Here is an 18,655-nt window from a genome sequence, read left to right as displayed (position 1 = left end):
GGTCTGTCTACTCGCCACACCAATGTTGGTAATCCGATCCTCTGTTGTCAGACAGTTCTCCAGCATGGGGTCTGGCATGGATTCATATGCTCATGGATATTCCCCGTCGTGAGGCTGGGAATCCTCGGTAAAGGAAAAAATCAGTTTCAGTTTTGTTTCTGAACTGTCTTTCTTAGTAGTAACCAATCACTGGTCTCTGGGTCATACTCCCCCCCAGCCAATGACTGCCCTCTCCCTAATCGAGCCTCAAGCTCCACCGTTTCTACTTCTGATCAACGGGGACCCGTTTCGGAATTTTCTACACCCCTCAAGGGCGGAATTATCATCGAGGTTTCACTTCTTGGAAGATTCCAGAAGATCTTTGGAGGCCTACCCCGCGTGGACATGTCCCAGGACAAAGGAAACATGACACCCGGATCCAGGCTGTTCAGGAACTGCCCTGGATGCGGACTACAGAATGTCTTCAAGGAGGCAAGCATTCCCGATGCCTCTACTGCCTTCACAAAGACAAAACGCATGTGGAGAAGGACTGTGCGTTTTGCAAGAACATGTCGGAACGGACTATGAAGGATCCGCGTATCCGTCTCACCAACTGGCTGGAAGGAAAGGGCCCAGCAGGTGAGAAGAAAAAGAAGTCCGAGCTGTCTTCTAAGTCCTTTGAGGGTGCTCCGGCGACAGGGACCCAACAAAAGGCAAAGCACCGCGGGCACCGGGAGCGCCGATCGGTCAGGCTCCTCGGCTGCCAGGCAGGGCGCACTTTCCCCCGACACCATCAACCATGAGCCAACGCTCTGGCTCGGGGAAGAGAAAATCGGAGAACCCGGGTAAGCTTCTGGAGGAGTCCCTGTCGATCCCGACGGAGACAGCCGCGGGGGAGCGAGGTGGTGCCCCTCCCCCCAAGGTGAAGGCCTCAGGCGCTCCTAAAGTCGTGAAGGCCCTGATTCACCCGGCTAAGGCCTCTATTGAGGGAGTCGTGGCGGCCCTGGCGAAGCCTGTGGAGGCTACCCCAGTGGAGGCGACCTCGGGGCCTAGAGTTTCCCTGCCACCGCGGAGGGAATCCTCTTTTCAACCCATCGATAAGACCCTTGTGAAAACCCCGGTGGAAAAAGAGGGGGGGGCCCGGTGGCCATCACGGACACTGATACAGCCTCTGAAGAGGAGCTGGCTGGAGTCGCTAAGATCCTGGACAGAAAGTTTGAGGAGGTCCGATCCCACGGGAGGGATCCTGACGAGGTGGACGAAGAAAGCGATGGTGGCGCCGACAAGGGGCTAGTGGAGGAGAAGGACTCAACTCCCCAGCCGTCACGCCCATCGCAACCGACACCTGGGCCACAGGACAACTCGGGAGCAATCTTGATGGCGATCCAGGCCTTGCGCACGGAGAGAAGGATGAGGTTGCCCTTACCTCCAACGGATCCAGCGGACGAAATTGGCTCCTTCCACGCCATGATCGCCAGGGCATCCGAGCTCTTCCAGCTCTGCCCCGAAGAACAGAAGAAGGAAGGCTTCCTCTATCAACGGTGTGAGTCCAAGAAGAAGACATTCCTTTCGGTCCTGTTACTTGACGACTTCTGGGACAAGGGACTGTCGCTCCTGAAGAACCCGTTCACGACTCCTGCCCAGAGAGACCGGTACGAGAAGAAGTACCGGGTCCCGGATTACGCCCCTTTGTGCCTTAGGGCACAGCCGACCCTGGATTCGGTCGTCTTGGCGGCGGCCAAGAAGAAAGCAGCAGGGGTGACGGCTTCAACTTCAACCTCCCAGCCGGACGGCGAGGGGAAGAAACTGGACGCCATGGGACGACGGGTCATCTCGTCGGCGGCAACGACAATTAAAGCGGCCGACGCCCTAGCGATTGTGGCCCAATACGACAGGGAGCTTTGGTTTAAGATCGTCCTCTGCTGGACTTCCTTCCGGACGACAAGAGGGCAGAGGCCCTGGAGATCCTGCAGGAAGGTGAGGTGGCGTCGGACCATGCCATAACGGTGGCCATGGACATTTCTGACACCGGTTTCTGCCAGTTGGGCAACAGCGTTTGTCTTCGACGGCGGGGGTGGCTCAGGGCGACCGGTTTCCGCCACGATGTTCAAACCAGAGTTTTGGACATGCCCTTCGACGGGAACAACCTCTTTGGCAAGACAGTGGATTAGTCACTGCAGGCCATCAAGGCCGACACAGAGATGGCTCGGGCCTTGGGAGTTTTACAGCAACGACGGCTGCCCTTTCGGAACTCTAGAGGCAAGCAAGATGCCTCCAAAGGATTTGGCGGCAGTTCCTCGACATACCGCCAGGCGGCCCGCTCCTCGTCGCAGGAGGCCTACAGAGGATGCGGCAAGTCAGGAGGATCTCATTGGCGGCAAGGCGCCGCCAAGCAGGACTGAACCGGCCGTAGCGTCGGGCTCCCACCTGAGCATCCCCGTGGGAGGCCGGCTTGCGAAGTTCGTCAGCGTGTGGGAGTCCATCTCCACCGACCGTTGGGTGCTGGATGCCCTGGCCCGCGGGCACACTCTTGAGTTTCTAAAGAAGTGCCCCCGCATCCCTCCCGTGGCCAGGAAGGAAAACCACGTCCCTCAACTGCTGCTGGAAGTAAGGGCGATGCTGGGAGCCGAGCTCGTCCCAAAGAGGCTCCGGGACTCCGGATTATACTCCCGATACTTCCTCGTAAGAAAGAAGCCCGGCGACTGGTGACCAATCCTGGACCTTCGTCATCTAAACAAGTACATCAAGTCCCAGAAGTTCCGGATGGTCACCCTCCAGCACGTGTTGGGACAGCTGGAGGAAGGCGACTTCCTATCGTCGCTGGACTTGGAGGATGCCTACTTTCACATCCCCATTCTAAAAGGACATCAAAAGTTCCTGATATTCGTAGTCCAAGGGTGGCACTATCCGTTCAAGGCCCTTCCCTTCGGATTGAAGTCGGCGCCCAGGGTGTTCACCAAGTGCCTAGTGCCAGTGGCGGCATGGCTGCGCCTACAGGGCATCCACATCTACCCCTACCTGGACGACTGGCTCATCCGAGCAAAGACACGAGAACTCGCCGTCGTGCAATCAGCAAAGGCCGTCCAACTATTTACAGAGCTGGGATTCTCAATCAACTTTGCAGAATCCCACTTGGTGCCATCGCAGGTTGCCCAGTTCCTGGGAGCCAGGCTCGACACAGTGGCGCGATTGGCCTCTCCGTCGGAGGAAAGGACGAAGGCCATCCTGGGCAAGGTGCAACGGCTGTCGACCATGGACGTGGCCAGGGTGAGGTCCATCAAGTCCCTGCTCGGCATGATGTCCTCGTGCATCTACCTTGTGCGCCTGTGCAGGCTTTGGATGCGTCCACTGCAAGATTTCCTCGACGCACACTGGATGCAGGCAGCGGGCAACTTCGAAGACCAGATCTCGCTTAACGAGACCTTCCACCAAGCGATCCGGTGGTGGGGCAAACGTGCGCATCTGGCGGCGGCTATGGACTTCCAGACCCCGGTGCATCAGGAGACGGTTATGACGGATGCCTCCCTGGAGGGGTGGGGAGCGTAGACCAGAGATCTCCACGCAAGAGACCTTTGGTTCCCAGAGGAGAGGTCACTACACATCAATGTCCTGGAGCTCTGAGCTGTGTTCTGGGCCCTCAGGTCATTCCTCCCGTCCCTCAAGGGCAAGGTTGTGAGGATTTTCACCGACAACACCACCACGATGTTCTACATCCAGAAGCAGGGAGGCACCAGATCCCCAGCCCTATCCAAGGAAGCCCAGAATCTGTGGCACTGGGCCGTCGCCCAAGGGATGTTTCTGGTACCCTTCAATCTGGCAGGAATAAAGAACACCATTGCCAACTCACTCGGCATGGAGCTGTGCTCGTGCCACGAGTGGGAACTGCGTCAGCATCAAGTGGATCTACTCTTCCAACGATGGGGCAATCCCCAGATCGACCTATGCGCGATGGCGGCAAACACCAAGTGCCGGAGGTTCGCCAGCAGGTTTCCCCAGCCGGGGAGCATGGGCGATGCCTTCTCATTCCCCTGGGATGTCCTGTTCCTGTATGCGTTCCCACCGTTGCCATTGCTGCTGCGACTCATCAACCAGACGGTCCCGGTGCAGGATGATCCTCGTCACACCGGCGTGGCCGAGACAGATCTGGTTCCCAGACCTTCTGGACATGCCAGCGTCCCCCCTAGTCAAGCTACCGACAGACGCGGACCTCCTCGCCAGAGAAGGAGGTGCCAACCTCCACCACGACCCAGGGTCACTGAACTTGCAGGCCTGGCTCCTGCATCACTAGAGTTCGGAGAGTACGATATCCCGGCGGACTGCAAGGAGGTGCTTGCAAAGGCCAGGGCGTCCTCAACTCGCAAGTGCTATGGACACAAATCGAAGAGGTTTTCTGTCTGGTGCCGGGCACAGAAGATTAACCCTCTATGGATTACGGCCCCTCAAGTGCTGCCGTACTTGCTATCTCTGGCCAAGGCGGGGCTGGCCCACGCCTCCAAGATCCATCTGGCGGCTATATCCCGCTACACCAGAACTCTTGGGCGCTCATCTCTGTGGTCCCATCGCCTGGTGAAGGAGTTCATGAAGGGACTGTTCCGATCGTTCCCGCCGGTGAATGCTCCGGCCCCGGCGTGGGAGCTCAACGTGGTGCTGACCAAACTCATGGGGTCGCCATTCGAGCCTCTGCATTCTGCACCGTTGAAGTTCCTGTCATGGAAAACAGCGTTTTTTGTGGCCATCACCTCCGCACGATGAGTGGGAGAGATCCAGGCCCTCTCCTGCAAGCCTCCGGACCTGACTTTCCACGAGACGAGGGTGGTGCTGAGGACGCACCCCTCCTTCATGCCCAAGGTGCCGTCAGACTTCCATCTCAACGAGCCCTTGGTGTTATCTGTTTTCTTCCCGTCGCCTTTGTCGCCGGCCGAGAGGACTTTGCACTCCCTAGATGTAGCTAGAGCGCTGAAGTTCTACATGGACCGCACAAAGAGTTTTCGGAAGACATCACAGCTGTTTGTGAACTTTGGACCTGTGAACCAAGGGAAAGCCCTCTCGAAGGCTTCCATTTCCAGATGGCTCTCCGGCTGCATCATGCACTGTCACTGGTAGGCAAACCGACCGTTGCCCGGCCGTCCGAGAGCCCATTCGACCAGAGCGGTCGCTGCTACCACAGCGTTCCTATCTGGTGTGCCCCTGCTGGACATCTGCAGGGCTGCTACGTGGAGGTCGACGCACACCTTCACGAGATTCTACTGCGTCGACCGGGATTCCAGGGAGGAGTCCAGGGTCGGCCAGGCAGTGCTGCGCAACCTGTTCACCTGAAGGTGGGCCTGGTGATGAGGTAAGAGATGCTTAATGTTGAGTTGATGATATGCTTAATGTTGATCCTTGCCACCTCCCGTGGTTGTGCATGTGTGTACTGCTATGTATTCTTGTATTCATGAGCATGTGAATCCATGCCAGACCCCATGCTGGAGAAGGAACAAGTTACTTACATGTAACTGTTGTTCTCCAGCATGGGTCTGGCATGGATTCACATGCAAAGCCTCCCCCCTACCCCTCTGCGGCTCTTCACTTGGTCCTACTGCCACTTTACGTGCTACCAAATCTGAGGATGGCTGCCAGGGGAGGGGCTTAGGGAGAGGGCAGTCATTGGCTGAGGGCAGTATGACCCAGAGACCAGTGATTGGTTACTACTAAGAAAGACAGTTCAGAAACGAAACTGAAACTGATTTTTTCTTTACCAAGGATTCCCAGCCCGATGACGGGGAATATTCGTGAGCATGTGAATCCATGCCAGACTTGTTCCTTTTCCTGGATCTTCCCATGAGGAGAGAGCTTCTGTCTCAAGAGAAAGATGTTACCCTCCATCTGATTCCTCAGCTCTTGAGCTTGGTACTGGAGGAGCAAGTTCATAATGACAAGGGGGTTATAGGGCACATCATTCAAATGATGTGTGCAACAAAGAAGTATTTAAACTGTAAAAGCAAATCGATGAGCGTTGACTCTGGATCATAGTGTTAACACACTGACTGCATCCATAGACATTATCAAGTCTTAAGTCCTATTTATCCAATACTTGTATCAAGATTGATTCATGTAAACCCTATCTCTCTGCTATTGCAGCCTCTTTTAACAGTGGTGAACATTCTATCTCTGTGTAAAATGAAGCAATTAAACGCCTCTAGGCAGAGTGCTAAATGGTTTACGACCCTGTTAAAAATCCTCCTCCCTTAGTGGGGCTTGGATTTGTTTCTAGATTCTGTAACAGCGTTAGGGAGTTGACCCTGTTAATGAGAGATTGGGGGATTCCTCTCAACCTGGGGTATGCAGCCTACCAGGGTACTTTCCAAGGCCAGTCCTGCCCCAGGGGTCGAGGGGTTCTAGGAGTTGACAGGGCCCCACTCTCTGATCATTTAGCCTGGCATGGGTAGAAGGGACATAGTGCCACTTATATTTTCCCCATACCAACTTTGCAGGATGCTGGGCAGTGTTCTCTTTTTTTCCCTAGGACCACAAGTACCAAGATTCTTAGCGATTAAAAACCTAAGCCTGCGAATCATCGGGGACAGAGAAGCAGCGACAAACAGCAAGTCTGTGGAACATTGCGCATCGCACCAGCAATCCAGGCACTCTGTTTAATTCTAATACGAACTGTACCAAAGGGGGTGGGGCTCCAAGCCTGTTAGATGTTCTGATACCTATAACTCAGCCCCTGGTGAAACAGAAGCCTCTGGTTGGCCCAGGGAACCAGCTGATTTTGGGAACCAATAGAAGAAAAATGGAGAAAGATTAAAAAAGGCATAAACATTAAGGCATTGCTGGTTGTGACGGATGAAAGACTGAAATACTGTACAGCATAGCTTTGAGGAGGATTATAGAGAGCATGTGCAAGCTGAGATATTGGTTGGTGAGAGAAAGTGTTAGTTGGGTGTAAGGTTAGTGAGTGAGACTAAGGAACAGTGTAGTGGTGTGATTGATGGTGATTGGAAAAGGTGTCTGAGGGAAGGTGGGTGTAGTGTATTGGGAGGAGAGCCTCGTGGCATGGATTGGTGGCAGTGCAGAAAGCAGCATTTGTTAAAAGTAGTGGGGGGAGAGGGAGTAGTGAATACAGTGGAGGGTAGCAATACGGAGTAAAGCAAGAGGGAGATAATTGGAGGATCGGAAGAGGAGAGCGAAGTGAGACTGGGAGGAAGAGCAAGGAGGAAAGTAGAACTGGAAGGAGGAAGAGAGAAGACCAATGTGAAGAATGAGAGTGTGGGAGGGAAGGACAAGTAGGGCTTGGTCAATTGGAAGGCACCTATTCTAATTGTAAAGATTATTGTTCTGTTGGTACCCCTCGATAGCATACACCTAAGGATTGCTGATCTCTAGTTACCATCTTGGGATTTTGGGACACCCAGGCTAGGGAGGAAAAAGCCAAATGGAGAGGAGACAAGAGAGGGAGGGGCAGCCCTTCCTGAAACCTTTCTCGAAAAATGCAATTCTTCTTGCAATGGGGGGGGGGGACCATGGAAGACTTGAATTCAGGAGACATCACTGAGTAACAAATATGTGATCTGCAAAAAAACAAGCGTCTTCCAGCAGTGCTTAGTCTCCTGCTTTTCTTGCTAATGTTGATTGTTGTCTGAGCTTGTTCTATTTGCTGTGGTTCCTACAGCGCTTCAGTGCCTTCAGGGTGTCATCGCTATACAAAAGACATAACAGTGCAAGGGCGTGTTAACATATTAGTGGTAGAGATGTAGAGTGATGTTTGATATGTTCTGGGAGGTGTGTCCGTTTGTTTTTTTTTTTAAAAAATGTAAAATTTTTTATTTCTTTATAATGTTTTTGGTTTTTACAAAGCTGTGTTTTTACGTTTTTTAGAACGCTAGCAAGCCATATTTCGACACCACTTTCAGATGTGTAGAGCGTCAAAGATCTGGTCAATTTGAGGCGAGGGGGGGGGAAAGGAGGACCAGGAGAGCCGACAGCGTGGGATAAACTGGCCCCTGTTGAGTTTGCTTTTTGTAGGGCCACTGTTAAAAATGTTGCCGCCATTCTGGACCATCTTAAGGAGTCACCGGCTATCAGACGGGACCAACAGATGGATTTGTCTAAAGTCGGGCCTTGGGAAGTGAGTGGTGTCAAATAGGCTTGCCTTTCGAGTGAAAGCGCTGGGCAGGTCATGAGTAGATGGCGAACGGTTTCGACTTCATCTTGAATTCCACACAGATGACAATTGGGCACCAGAGAGATGGATCTGATGTTCAGGATTTCCCTGGTCGGCAGGAGATTGAGGTGGGCGCGCATCAGTGTCTTTCTAAGATCTTTTCCTGGAAATTTCTCACAGTATTTGAGAGGGACCTTCAACTGGTTATGTGTCGGGGGGAGATGTTTTAAGGATTTGTACGCTGATACTTTTTCATTTGTAGCGATCCAATCCTGGTATTCAAGCTTACACTTTACACGACCTGGTTTAGAAATCAAAGTTTCCTCATTACAGGATACTTCTTCCAGCTTACGTTGGATTTTGGTGACCCAATCCATTAGTGGTTTACAGGTTCCTTTGGTGATTTCGGCGGCCACCACCTGGAAGATTGTGAGTGAGTTTGGCAACAATATTTTCCTATACAACTGAGTGGCGCTTTATGCCACCACCCCCGCAAGTGATAGTAAGCCTAGGTCACGCCGGATCGCTGGCTTTGGGGCGCACTTCAGCAAACCCAGTACTGATTTCCATAGAAATCCTTCTAGTTGGGCCCAAAACTCTGGTGGCAGAGTTAGATTTGCAGCCATGCCGTAGGTTATGGCCGGGACAACTTTGGATCTGTAGAACTGCAGAGCGGGGATCCATGAAAATTTCCCAAATCTTTTGTCCACGGCGCGGGTTTGTGCAGTTAAGTTTCGTATTTTGCCCCATAGCGAGTTTTGAAGAGTTATCTTTTAAGGTGTTGTCCATCTGGGTTCGCAGGTATTTATACTCGCTGACCAGGTCGATTTTCGTCTTTTCAAGAAACCAAGAACTGGTTGTCTGGTGTGCCTTCACTGATTTTGAAAGGATCAGAATTTTTGTTTTGTTTTTATTGATTTTTAGGTTGTTACTATCCATGTAGGCCGCCAGGTTTGTTAGTTGCCTCTGTAGGCCAATGGCAGTCTGGTGCATGAGGACAAGGTCGTCAGCATACCATAGTCTAGACACCGCCGAAGACCCCACTTTCGGCGGGAATGATCGCACTTTTTTTTCTGACTCTTGAAAGTCGCCAATGAAGGCTATAATCAGGGCTGGGGCCAGTGGACAGCCCTGTTTAACCCCTCAGTCTGTGTTTATCTGCTCTGATAAGATTCCCTGGCGATTGAGGCGCACACGGAGAGATGTTGCCGTGTGAAGGGCCATTATCGGCTCAAGCACTGGGCCAGGGCAATTTCCCAAGGTTAACTTTGCCCATAGTTTTCTCCGATCCACCATGTCAAACGCTTGGGATAAGTCCACCAGTGCCATGTAGACCTTTGGCGCTCCTCTCTTTACTTTAGCCTTGATGATATTCAGGATTAGAAGATTAATTGATGTACCGGTGCCCTTTTGAAAACCAGTTTGGAACATGTCGTTTAGTGGTGAGGTGCTGGCCCATTTTTTGAAGTGGAGCAGTAAAAAAACGCAAAGATCTTGCCAATAGTGTCTAATAACACTATTGGTCTGTAGTTCGCCGGGGAACCTCTATCCCCGTTTTTAAAGATCGGGATTAGGACTGCTTCCGTCCAGGTTTCCGGAATTTGTTTTTCAGCTTGGCATTGTTTAAAGAGTTCACTGATTGCTTGGGCCCACTCTTTGGGGTGCTCCTTCAGGTCTAGACTGGTCAGCCCATCTGGACCCAGAGCCCTGGATGATTTGAGGTTAGAGATTATTTTGACAATGTCTTTTCCATTTGCCAAGTTAACCCACCGTTCCTGGCTGGAGAGGGTGATCGGTAAATCTGTAGTTGGAGGCAGAAGATAGAGGTCCGAAAAGTGTGTAATCCAATTTTGCTCTGCCACTGCATTTGCAATCGGCGGCGCAATCTGTCCATTTGCCATCTTGATGAGCGTCCAGAAGTCTCTGGTGTTTCTGGAAACCCAGGTACGTAACATGGCTTTGGTGTCGTTCTGGTGCATCATTTGCCGATGACCCTTCAGCCAGAGCCGGTACTGCCTGGCGGCCGTATGGTATAGATTCCAGGCCACGATGGTCCCGTTTTTTGCTGTCAATTTCTTTAGCTTTCTCACCTCTAGCCGCTTTTCCACCAGCGTGTTGTCGAACTTATGGGTGTGGGCCAGATGGCTTTGAGACTTGCCAGTGAAGCTCACTTTGTGTAGGGCTAACAGAGACAAGTACTTAGGTCTCGCTGCTTTCAAGGTGTTGTGGCCGTATTTCTTGCTTAGATTGCCGTGGAATGATCTAATATTTTCAGAGGAGAGTCGAAGACGATTTTGTTGTTTCTTAGACTCTGATTCAGGTAGATACTGAGGTCTTTTCGATAGCGCTCCATCCCACGTCAACTGCAATAAGTTGTGGTCGCTTGCGATCGTTTTTTTGACAGTGCAGTCCACAAAATAAGGGATCATGCCTTCTGTAATAAAGATGTAATCCAAGGTGGCCCAAGATCCCGACCTTTCCCATGTTGGAATTTGGGAACCTCTGTCCTGTAGAGTTGCCGCTTTGAACAAATTTCTAGATTTCATTAGGTCGGTCCAAGCCCGACCTCTTTCATCGACGAGGTGTTGGGATGTGTGAGCTGGTCTTTTGTGGCTCCTAGTTGACATTTTGCATTCAGGTCCCCACTTATTATGATGTTCGGGACATTCAAATCAATGGTGATTTCGTCTATGATGTTTGCTATTTTATTGCAGAAGTCTTTCGTAGTTGTTTTCTCCGGATTCCAATATAGATTGATTATGGCCAAGTCGGAGTTTACCCAGGTATTTTGGCCATGGTCGTAGTGAAGCCATGCGGTTAAGGAGGCCAGCAGGCCGTATCCCTCAGCGATTTTTCCTTTGGGGGCTATCCCTGAGCCCACGCGTACAGCCGTCAATAGACCTGCTGAGGGACGACCCCCTGCAGATCTTTTCGCTGACGAGACTTCAATTACGTAACCATCTAAAGATGGTTTGTCCAGCAACCAAGTTTCCTGCAAGCAGATCAGATCAAATGAGCCCAGGTTTATGTAGCTTTGCCTGGTTAGGTGGCGATATATCCTCTGGTGTTCCAGGAAGCCATTTTAAGGGCACTTTCTATGGGCTGGGTCGTAGAGATCTCAAGCCGCCTCTTAGAGTCCGTGAAACACGACAGTCGCTGCTATTGCCATTGGGTTCTTGAGAAAGTCTCCTTAAGCCACTTCCATGGTTTGGAGGGAGATGTTTCTTTCGACCCTCTCCTCCACTGGGACACCTTAGTGTCTTCTCGATGGTGACCCTGGCTAATCTCTGCATATCTTTGTGGAGGACTGGGTACTGCATGGTTCAGTTGGTTCTTATTTTGTGAACAATCACCGTGAAGTTTTGAGTCTTCGTCTACCCATCTTGGTCTTACGTCATTCCTTCTATCGTCACCTGCAGGGGAGCGGTGACCCCGACGAGATCTCAGGGGCTCTCTGGATGGACTATTCCCCGCCCCCTTCTCCGGTTTGGATTTCTTGAGTTGGTAGATTTTTAGGCCTATTCGGTGGAGATCCCTCGTGACTTCGGGGGTGATTTCACTGTGCGCCTTGTTTCTTATATGGAGATACGCTTTCGCTCTGTGTTCCCTGTGGTACGGCTCGATGAGTACAATATCCTCAGATGTTAGGTGACAAGAGTTTTCCGATTTTTCCCAATAGTCTCAGAACCGTTCTACGGTTCAGGACTAAGTAGGTGTCTTGTGCTGAAGTTTGTTCCAGTTTAAAAAGCGAGCAGTCTGCCAGTTTGGAGTTTTTCTTGACTTCTGCCTTGTCGGGGTTCCAGGACTTCTTGGGTAAGTGCCTTCGGGGACCGTCATGTCGCTGATATGAGCCGGGTCTCAGGTCAGGACCACGGTCTACTCGACGATTATCGGTTTTCTGTAGATCTTTTAACGCTTCCAGGGCGGTAGTCTGAGTGTTTGAACGTGGCCTTCGCGAACAAGCTACCGGTACTTCAACGGGTCGCTTTTTAGCCTCTTCTTGCAATGGCAAAAGTTAGGCTTTTGCAGGATCTGATTGAGCCTTGGATACAGGCGGTAAAGTTGGAGGATGGCTGGGCGTCGCTTCTCCTATGTCTAGGTGCTGCGAGATGTCTAGTAGGGCTGAGACGATGTCTTGGTCTGTGTTGGTCATCAGCACTACGGCGTGGCTTACTTTCACTTGGGTTTTGTCCATTTTTTCCCTATTGCTTGCCCGTGAGTTCTGTGACATGTCAATTTTATAGGAGTTGGCGGAAGCCCTCTTTGCCTCTGTTGCATCTTTTGTAGTTAAAACGGGAATTGAGGGGTTTCTCTCCTTTGTCTGTTTCGTGCCTTTAGGCCCCTGTTCCCCCAGGGCCATTTGTGAAAGATTCGTTAACAGCTTGGTCGTAGTTTTTGCAAAAAGTGGGGCCAGATCCTTGTGCTTTTCGACCTCCGTTGTCTGGGTTGCTATTGAGTGAGTCGCTTTGGTGATCTGACCCAGAGTGAGTTTGTTTTTTTGCAATTCTTCGCTCAATCTGTCTATTTCTTCCCCCAAGGTTAATTCTGCAAAACTAGCGTTTCGCTCTACGGCTGTTAGGTAGCCTTCGATGTAGGACAGTTTGTCTTTCATAGAACTTAGCATTGCTGTATTGTCTGTGAGGGCCTCGTGAATTGATTCGTATAATTTTCCGAATGGATTGAGAGCGATCGAAAAAGCCGACATGATTGATAGCAGGTCGGCTTTCTTTTTTGAAGGAGTTTCGCTATCTGTCGTAGGTGGAATCTCACTAAGTCGCCTAGATTGTATTGGAGTTTTCAAGCCTCTATCAGAGAGAGGCTGTGATGTTTGTTCGGTGCATTTTCTATCCATTGATGTTGATTCGCCTATAGAAAGCGATAGTGAATCACCCAAGAGTCTGCATGAGTTTCCCAGGATGTGTGGCCGTGTCCACGCATGTGGATCCAATGGCTGATGATTTCTGGGCTCCAGTCTGTTCCTGTCTCTAGGCGGGGAAGCTGAAGTTTGAATGAGTGCTTCAACAGGCGCAGGATCTGAGACGAGGTTTTCTTTCGCTGGGTCGATGTTTCGGACTACTGGAACCGTTCCATTTTGCCCACTGGCTGTTTCTTTAAACTTGTGGGCGGCATGCGGGGTAGCGCTTTCAGACTGCGCACTCCGGTCTGTGGATGTTCCTCGTTTTAAGTACGGGCTTGAGTTAGCGCCCTGTATTGGCAAGTCGGTTTTGCGTGTTTTTGACCTTTGGGGTGAGTCTCTGGTAGCTTCCAGCATTTCCTCGTCAGACAACTCGAGATCCAGGTCCAGTTTTCTTTTATGTTGGGTTATGAAGTACTCTTTTAAAGAGGAAGAAGTGGATGGGGCTGCTGAATGTTTAAGTCCGCCCTGCAGTTTTGGTGGCACTTTCCGCTGTTTTTTTTCTGGCATGTTTTTTGGTTTTGTGGCCGGTTTTCTGCTCACTTTCCTTGGAGGTTCGGCTTGGTTTTCGAGGGCACTGGAATCGGCGCCCTTACCCACCAACTGGGAGTCATCTATGTTGAAGTGGGGGTCCACCAGGATAGCAGAGTTTGAAGTTTGTGTGCCGCTAGGCAACGACCGGTGTTTACCTGGTTTTGCTGCATCTTCACTCGCGTTGTGTTCTAGTAACTCAGTTGAGTCTTTAAACTCCCTCTTGCGGGAGGGGGAAGATTTGTGGGAAACTTCAAATACTGAATCAATAGGAGAAAGAGTTTGCTCCTCATGTTCTGTGTCCCATGAGTCGTTGGCAATGTTCGTCATTGGTATTGACTGTGGTTTGTTTGCCTTGTTTTCCTTGTGCCCTGCCTGGGGCTTTGTGAATTCCTGATCACTATGATGAATTTGGACAGTGACCACCTTTCCTTCCAGGGGCGAGGCCGTCGGTTCAGTTGGTAGGTTGCAAGGAATAGGCTTCTGAATTACTGCGTGGAAGCGCAGGGACGCTGGAGATGGCTGGGAATGCATCGCGGTCACAATGGGTTCAGTCGGGCGCGATGCTTCGGGCCGTTCGAGAGCCGGCTGAGACCACCCTCCGACAATCTCAGACTGAAGCTCACTCATCGAAACGGTAGAGCGGCCCGGTGCTTTGCGCGATGGCGAACTTATTGGACTCGAATCTGCCCCCCTCAGTGGGGCGCCTTGACAGATCCTCTACGAAGTCAACTGACCTCGCTGCGTTTTTCTCCGGCGGCGCCGAAGAAGCTGGAGAAGCTGTGGGAGACTCGTTTGCACTCATAGACGCCCTCTCAAGGACATCAGGGCCAACAGCGGCCGCTGGAAAGGGTGAGTTTAAAGGCAGAGAGATCTCCTGCGGGAGGGGTGGGAGCTTTGAAACATCAGGAATGGTTTTGGGTGTACTCGCTTGAAGGGGGAGCCTCAATCAATGGCGCAGGGGCACTTTTTCCTGTTTTTCTGATTTTGCTATCTCTCGCTTCCTTTGGTTCTTGAGTGTCTTTGTTTTCCATCTGGTCAATCGATGTTTTGTTGCTTCGAAGGCGCCGGCTGATGTCATCTTCAATCGGGGAAAGGGGCGCCATGATGGATAACTTGGGTGAGGCTGTGGTCAGGAGGTGAAGGGTAACTTGGACCGGCGGGCTGGCCACTGACCTGCCGCCTGACACCGGACACCAGGCACACTGCGTTGCCCACCGCGCCGCGCTCCGCACCTGCGCGGTGTTTATGTAGGAAGTCCTTTCTGATTTTTCTGTAGAAGTCGAAAGAGGACTGCAAGGCACATAGTTCAAGGTAGAATGAAGCGTAGATCCGGAGCAGTCTGGCCTCACGACTCACACCAGACACACTGCTTCGCACACCGTTTGCTTTGTGTTGGTGGCTTAGTTGGTATGAGAATGAGTAGAATTTCAGACGTTTTAGTGAGGGGAGAGCTCAGTCCAGACCTTGGTGGACACTTGAGGCATCCTAATCGTGCTGAAATATTGGAAGTTATGCACCTCCTGTGTAGAGTCATTATGAGGAGAAATCGTGAAACACCCTAGAATGGGCTACTCTCCCTAGCTTCAGACATTGTGCAGCACCAGGCCCTAAATCATAAAGAAGCGAAATGGATGAAGACCTCCCAGAGCAGACCTAGTGGGAATCAATTCACAGTGGAGCGGTATAACCAGGGGCAATACTTTAGATTCTAATAATCCTTGGCACCTCCATCTTGCATGTCGCTGCTGATTTGTTATGTTTTTTGGATTATTTAAATTCAGTACATAATAATGTTGGATTCTTTATTAATGAATGCTATCCATATACACTTTCTGGATGTAAAAATTGGCACCAGTGGTTAGTGACTTTATCAGGAAACTTGCCACCTTATTGGAAAATATGCTTTTTAGTGACTGAGTGAAGACACTTGTATCTGACAATTTGAATTGAGGCTTCAACAAAACTATTTGTGCTCTAAATGTGTGGCTAGTGGCTATTGTACCTCTTTGATCAAACGCAAGTTATTAAAATCTTATATGATCACTCATGAAAACCTACCAGAACCCAAACCTCCTCCTAAACCACCAGGGTTATCTTTTATTATGAACTTCTCACAGCAAAGATTAAAACAATTCTTAGAACTAATTGGCAGCTTCCACAACTTTCACACCAGCCAGCTGAGCTTTTTATGAGTAACTATCTGCACAAGAGGTGAAGTAGTAATCTGCTAAATGTCCTGGTAAAGAAATTCAGACCAAAAGCGGGTGCTTTTCCCAGTTTTGCTTGTCAAAATTCCCATAACGTTATTTGAGAAAGAAATTCAGACCAAAAGTAGGTGCTTTTCCCAGTTTTGCTTGTCAAAATTCCCATAACGTTATTTGAGAAAGAAATTCAGACCAAAAGTAGGTGCTTTTCCCAGTTTTGCTTGTCAAAATTCCCATAACGGGTTTTGAGGTAATGTGGCATGTCATCTCATTGAAACCTTATGCCATCCACTGCCATCTTTCCTGAATTTACTACAGGCTTTTCTACTGGGTACATTTTGGCTGTTTTTCGTGACCTTAGTTTTTGTATGTATTTTGTCTTCAAACACTTTGGATTATATTCATACGCTTTTATCTTCTGTTGTATTTTACAACACACGTTTTTTCACTTTTTTTATTTAATGTTTTATTGTTGAATATTGCAGTGCTTTGGTTTAGCATTTTTGTTTTATTCTCTAGGTAAGAATGTTTGGGCTTGTTGATACCTTCCAATACTTCAGCACTTTATGATTCATTCTTGAGTTTATCAATTCTGTTTGCAGATATTCATTCACGAAGGAGGTCATTGATCACTGACCATGTCCTATTTTGCATTTCTCCACATTGCATACACATTTGAAAATGAGTATTCTTTGGAAGTCTATACATTTGCAGGGTTTGAAATCGATATTCGATGAGCTGGAGCTAAAACCAGCTACTGGGTGTTGGTTCACCCTGTAGGTTTAAGGGAACCTGGAGCTATGAGAGATGCTCCTTTAACCTTTTGTCCATTTTGTATGAAACATTATGTTTAAATGTATAGTAGATGTGTTCTAATTCTTCATTAACATTCTCAAATACGCAAAGTTAATGCCACATTTACATGTTTGGAAGGCACCAGTTGGCCCTAGGAGCCAAAAGTAGCTCCCGATAACTGTTAGTTTCAAGCTAACCAGGCTCTCCTATGCTAGAAGCAGGAGCTAAATAACTCCCAGCTCCCCTCAATTTCGAACATTGATTGTACTTTTGATCAATTAGCATTATGTGAAGATATTATTGTGGACTCCATATTTATAAATTGATTTTCTTTTTAAAAAACGTTTATTTACTATGCTATCTGGCATTTTTCGTTCAACAGAATTATATTGTATCCTGCTACACCAATTAGTAATAAGCTGTTGACCATCCATTTCTCCCCCCAACACTCCAAACAAAAGGTTTGCTCAGGCTTGACTCCATCACACATTTAAGTGTAGTAAAGACAAGCTGAATGGCGAAATGTATATATTTGTAAACAATTCATTAGATGAAACACTTTAGACTTGCCGATCATCATCAGTAATGGTGGCAATCCATGTTTTGTTTTTCTTTTCCAGACTTAACCAACACCTGCTGAAAATGATGGAAAACCACAGGAAGATTCTATGTTTCAATGTCTTTTTTGGCGTACATTCTTGGCATTTCTCACTGTTGTATCAACATATTTAATGTAAGTGCCCGGTCGAAAGGTTCCCACTTCCCTTCCTATTGTCTGGCTGTATGAAGTTACCTCTTAGCAGCTGTAGAGGTGTTTTCCAAGATCTTCCAAAAGCCTGAACAAGTTAAGCCTGGCAAATATTCAAACACCAAAAAATGACCTTACCATATATATGTTAATTTTTAAGCACATTAATGCATTGAGATGAGGGTCTTTAATAAATCAGACTAGTATAATCGGTTCCCTACCTAAGTATACAACATAACTGGTAATTTCTATAGCTTGATCTGATTAAAATTCCGAGGTAGCCCACTTTTCAAGTCAATGAGACGAACCGTGTGTAAAGGTGAAAAACTGTACACTCTATTAAACGTAGCGGATATCATGTTGATTTTGCAATTTATTCTATTCAATTTAGTTGATGTATGTAGAACAAGGTTGTGTCGCCAGTATCAAATGTATTTTTTCTTGTATGCAAATGTATTTTCATAGGCCAGAGGCAACAACAATAAGGTGCTTGAGCAGAGGCAACCTTGAGTTCAAATCTGGAATGTCTCGATGGAGAACTTCCTTGTTTTGGGATGCTTGTTGGCTTTTACTTATACTGGCCCCTTTGTGTTGCCTCCAATTGAGGTCGTTTGGCTGAGACTTTTAAGTATGAATACATCTGGGAAATAGTTTATCATAATGCAAACCTGAATAGAATTCTGAAAAAGTACTTTAATGTTAAACATTAACCACTTTCAGAATTTCACTTTTTATTCTTTGGTTTTCTTATAGGAATAAATGTAGACTTTTACGTAAATACGTAAATACTTGTTTGCAGAACATTTTTATTGCTTTTGTTACAATAGATCATTTTATTTATTTATGCCAGCTTTTATTGTTAATATATATATACATTGTCTTTTATTGTATTGGTATGCTTGCCTTTGGACTGTTTTGCATTTTCAAGGTTTGTAGTTGAAATATTTACAACACAGAGCAATATTGTTTTTAAAGAATAATGTTGGAATGTTTAACAAATAAAGGTTTCAGATTGTAAGCAAAGAAAATAGTCCTACGGTATGTCTTTTTATGTGTGAAACAGGAGTCCTTGATAACACAAATGCATTAAAAGGAAATGCTTGGAAAACAGTCCTACAGTATGTATTTTTATGTGTGAAATAGGAGATCTTGATAACACAAATGCATTAAAAGGAAATGCTTTGATCAAAATATTGTATGTATGATTGTTGTATAGAGCATAATGCAACCCACAGGCATTTGCAAACACTATGGGAAGGCATTTCAGAATGGTAGGGATCGCCAGAAAATAAGGATGTGGTTGCATCCAGGCTAGTTTTGAGGTCTGAAAAACC

General features: G+C 48.4%; 1 protein-coding gene across 1 annotated transcript in view; it reads left to right on the top strand.

Moving 5' to 3' along the window:
• Window positions 1-18,349, top strand: part of HDGFL3 (HDGF like 3) — a 193,038-nt gene extending 174,689 nt beyond the window's left edge. The window contains exon 6 of the mRNA XM_069624988.1: window positions 17,194-18,349. Coding sequence (XP_069481089.1) covers window positions 17,194-17,199 — 6 coding nt within the window. The 3' untranslated portion in view covers window positions 17,200-18,349. The remainder of the gene's footprint in view (window positions 1-17,193) is intronic.
• The last annotated feature ends 306 nt before the right edge of the window (window positions 18,350-18,655 follow it).

Source organism: Ambystoma mexicanum, chromosome 11, assembly GCF_040938575.1.
Source record: "Ambystoma mexicanum isolate Mex_15411 chromosome 11, UKY_AmexF1_1, whole genome shotgun sequence".
NCBI lineage: Eukaryota > Metazoa > Chordata > Amphibia > Caudata > Ambystomatidae > Ambystoma > Ambystoma mexicanum.
Note: the sequence above shows the minus strand (reverse complement) of the source record. Positions and strands in the feature narration are given on the sequence as shown.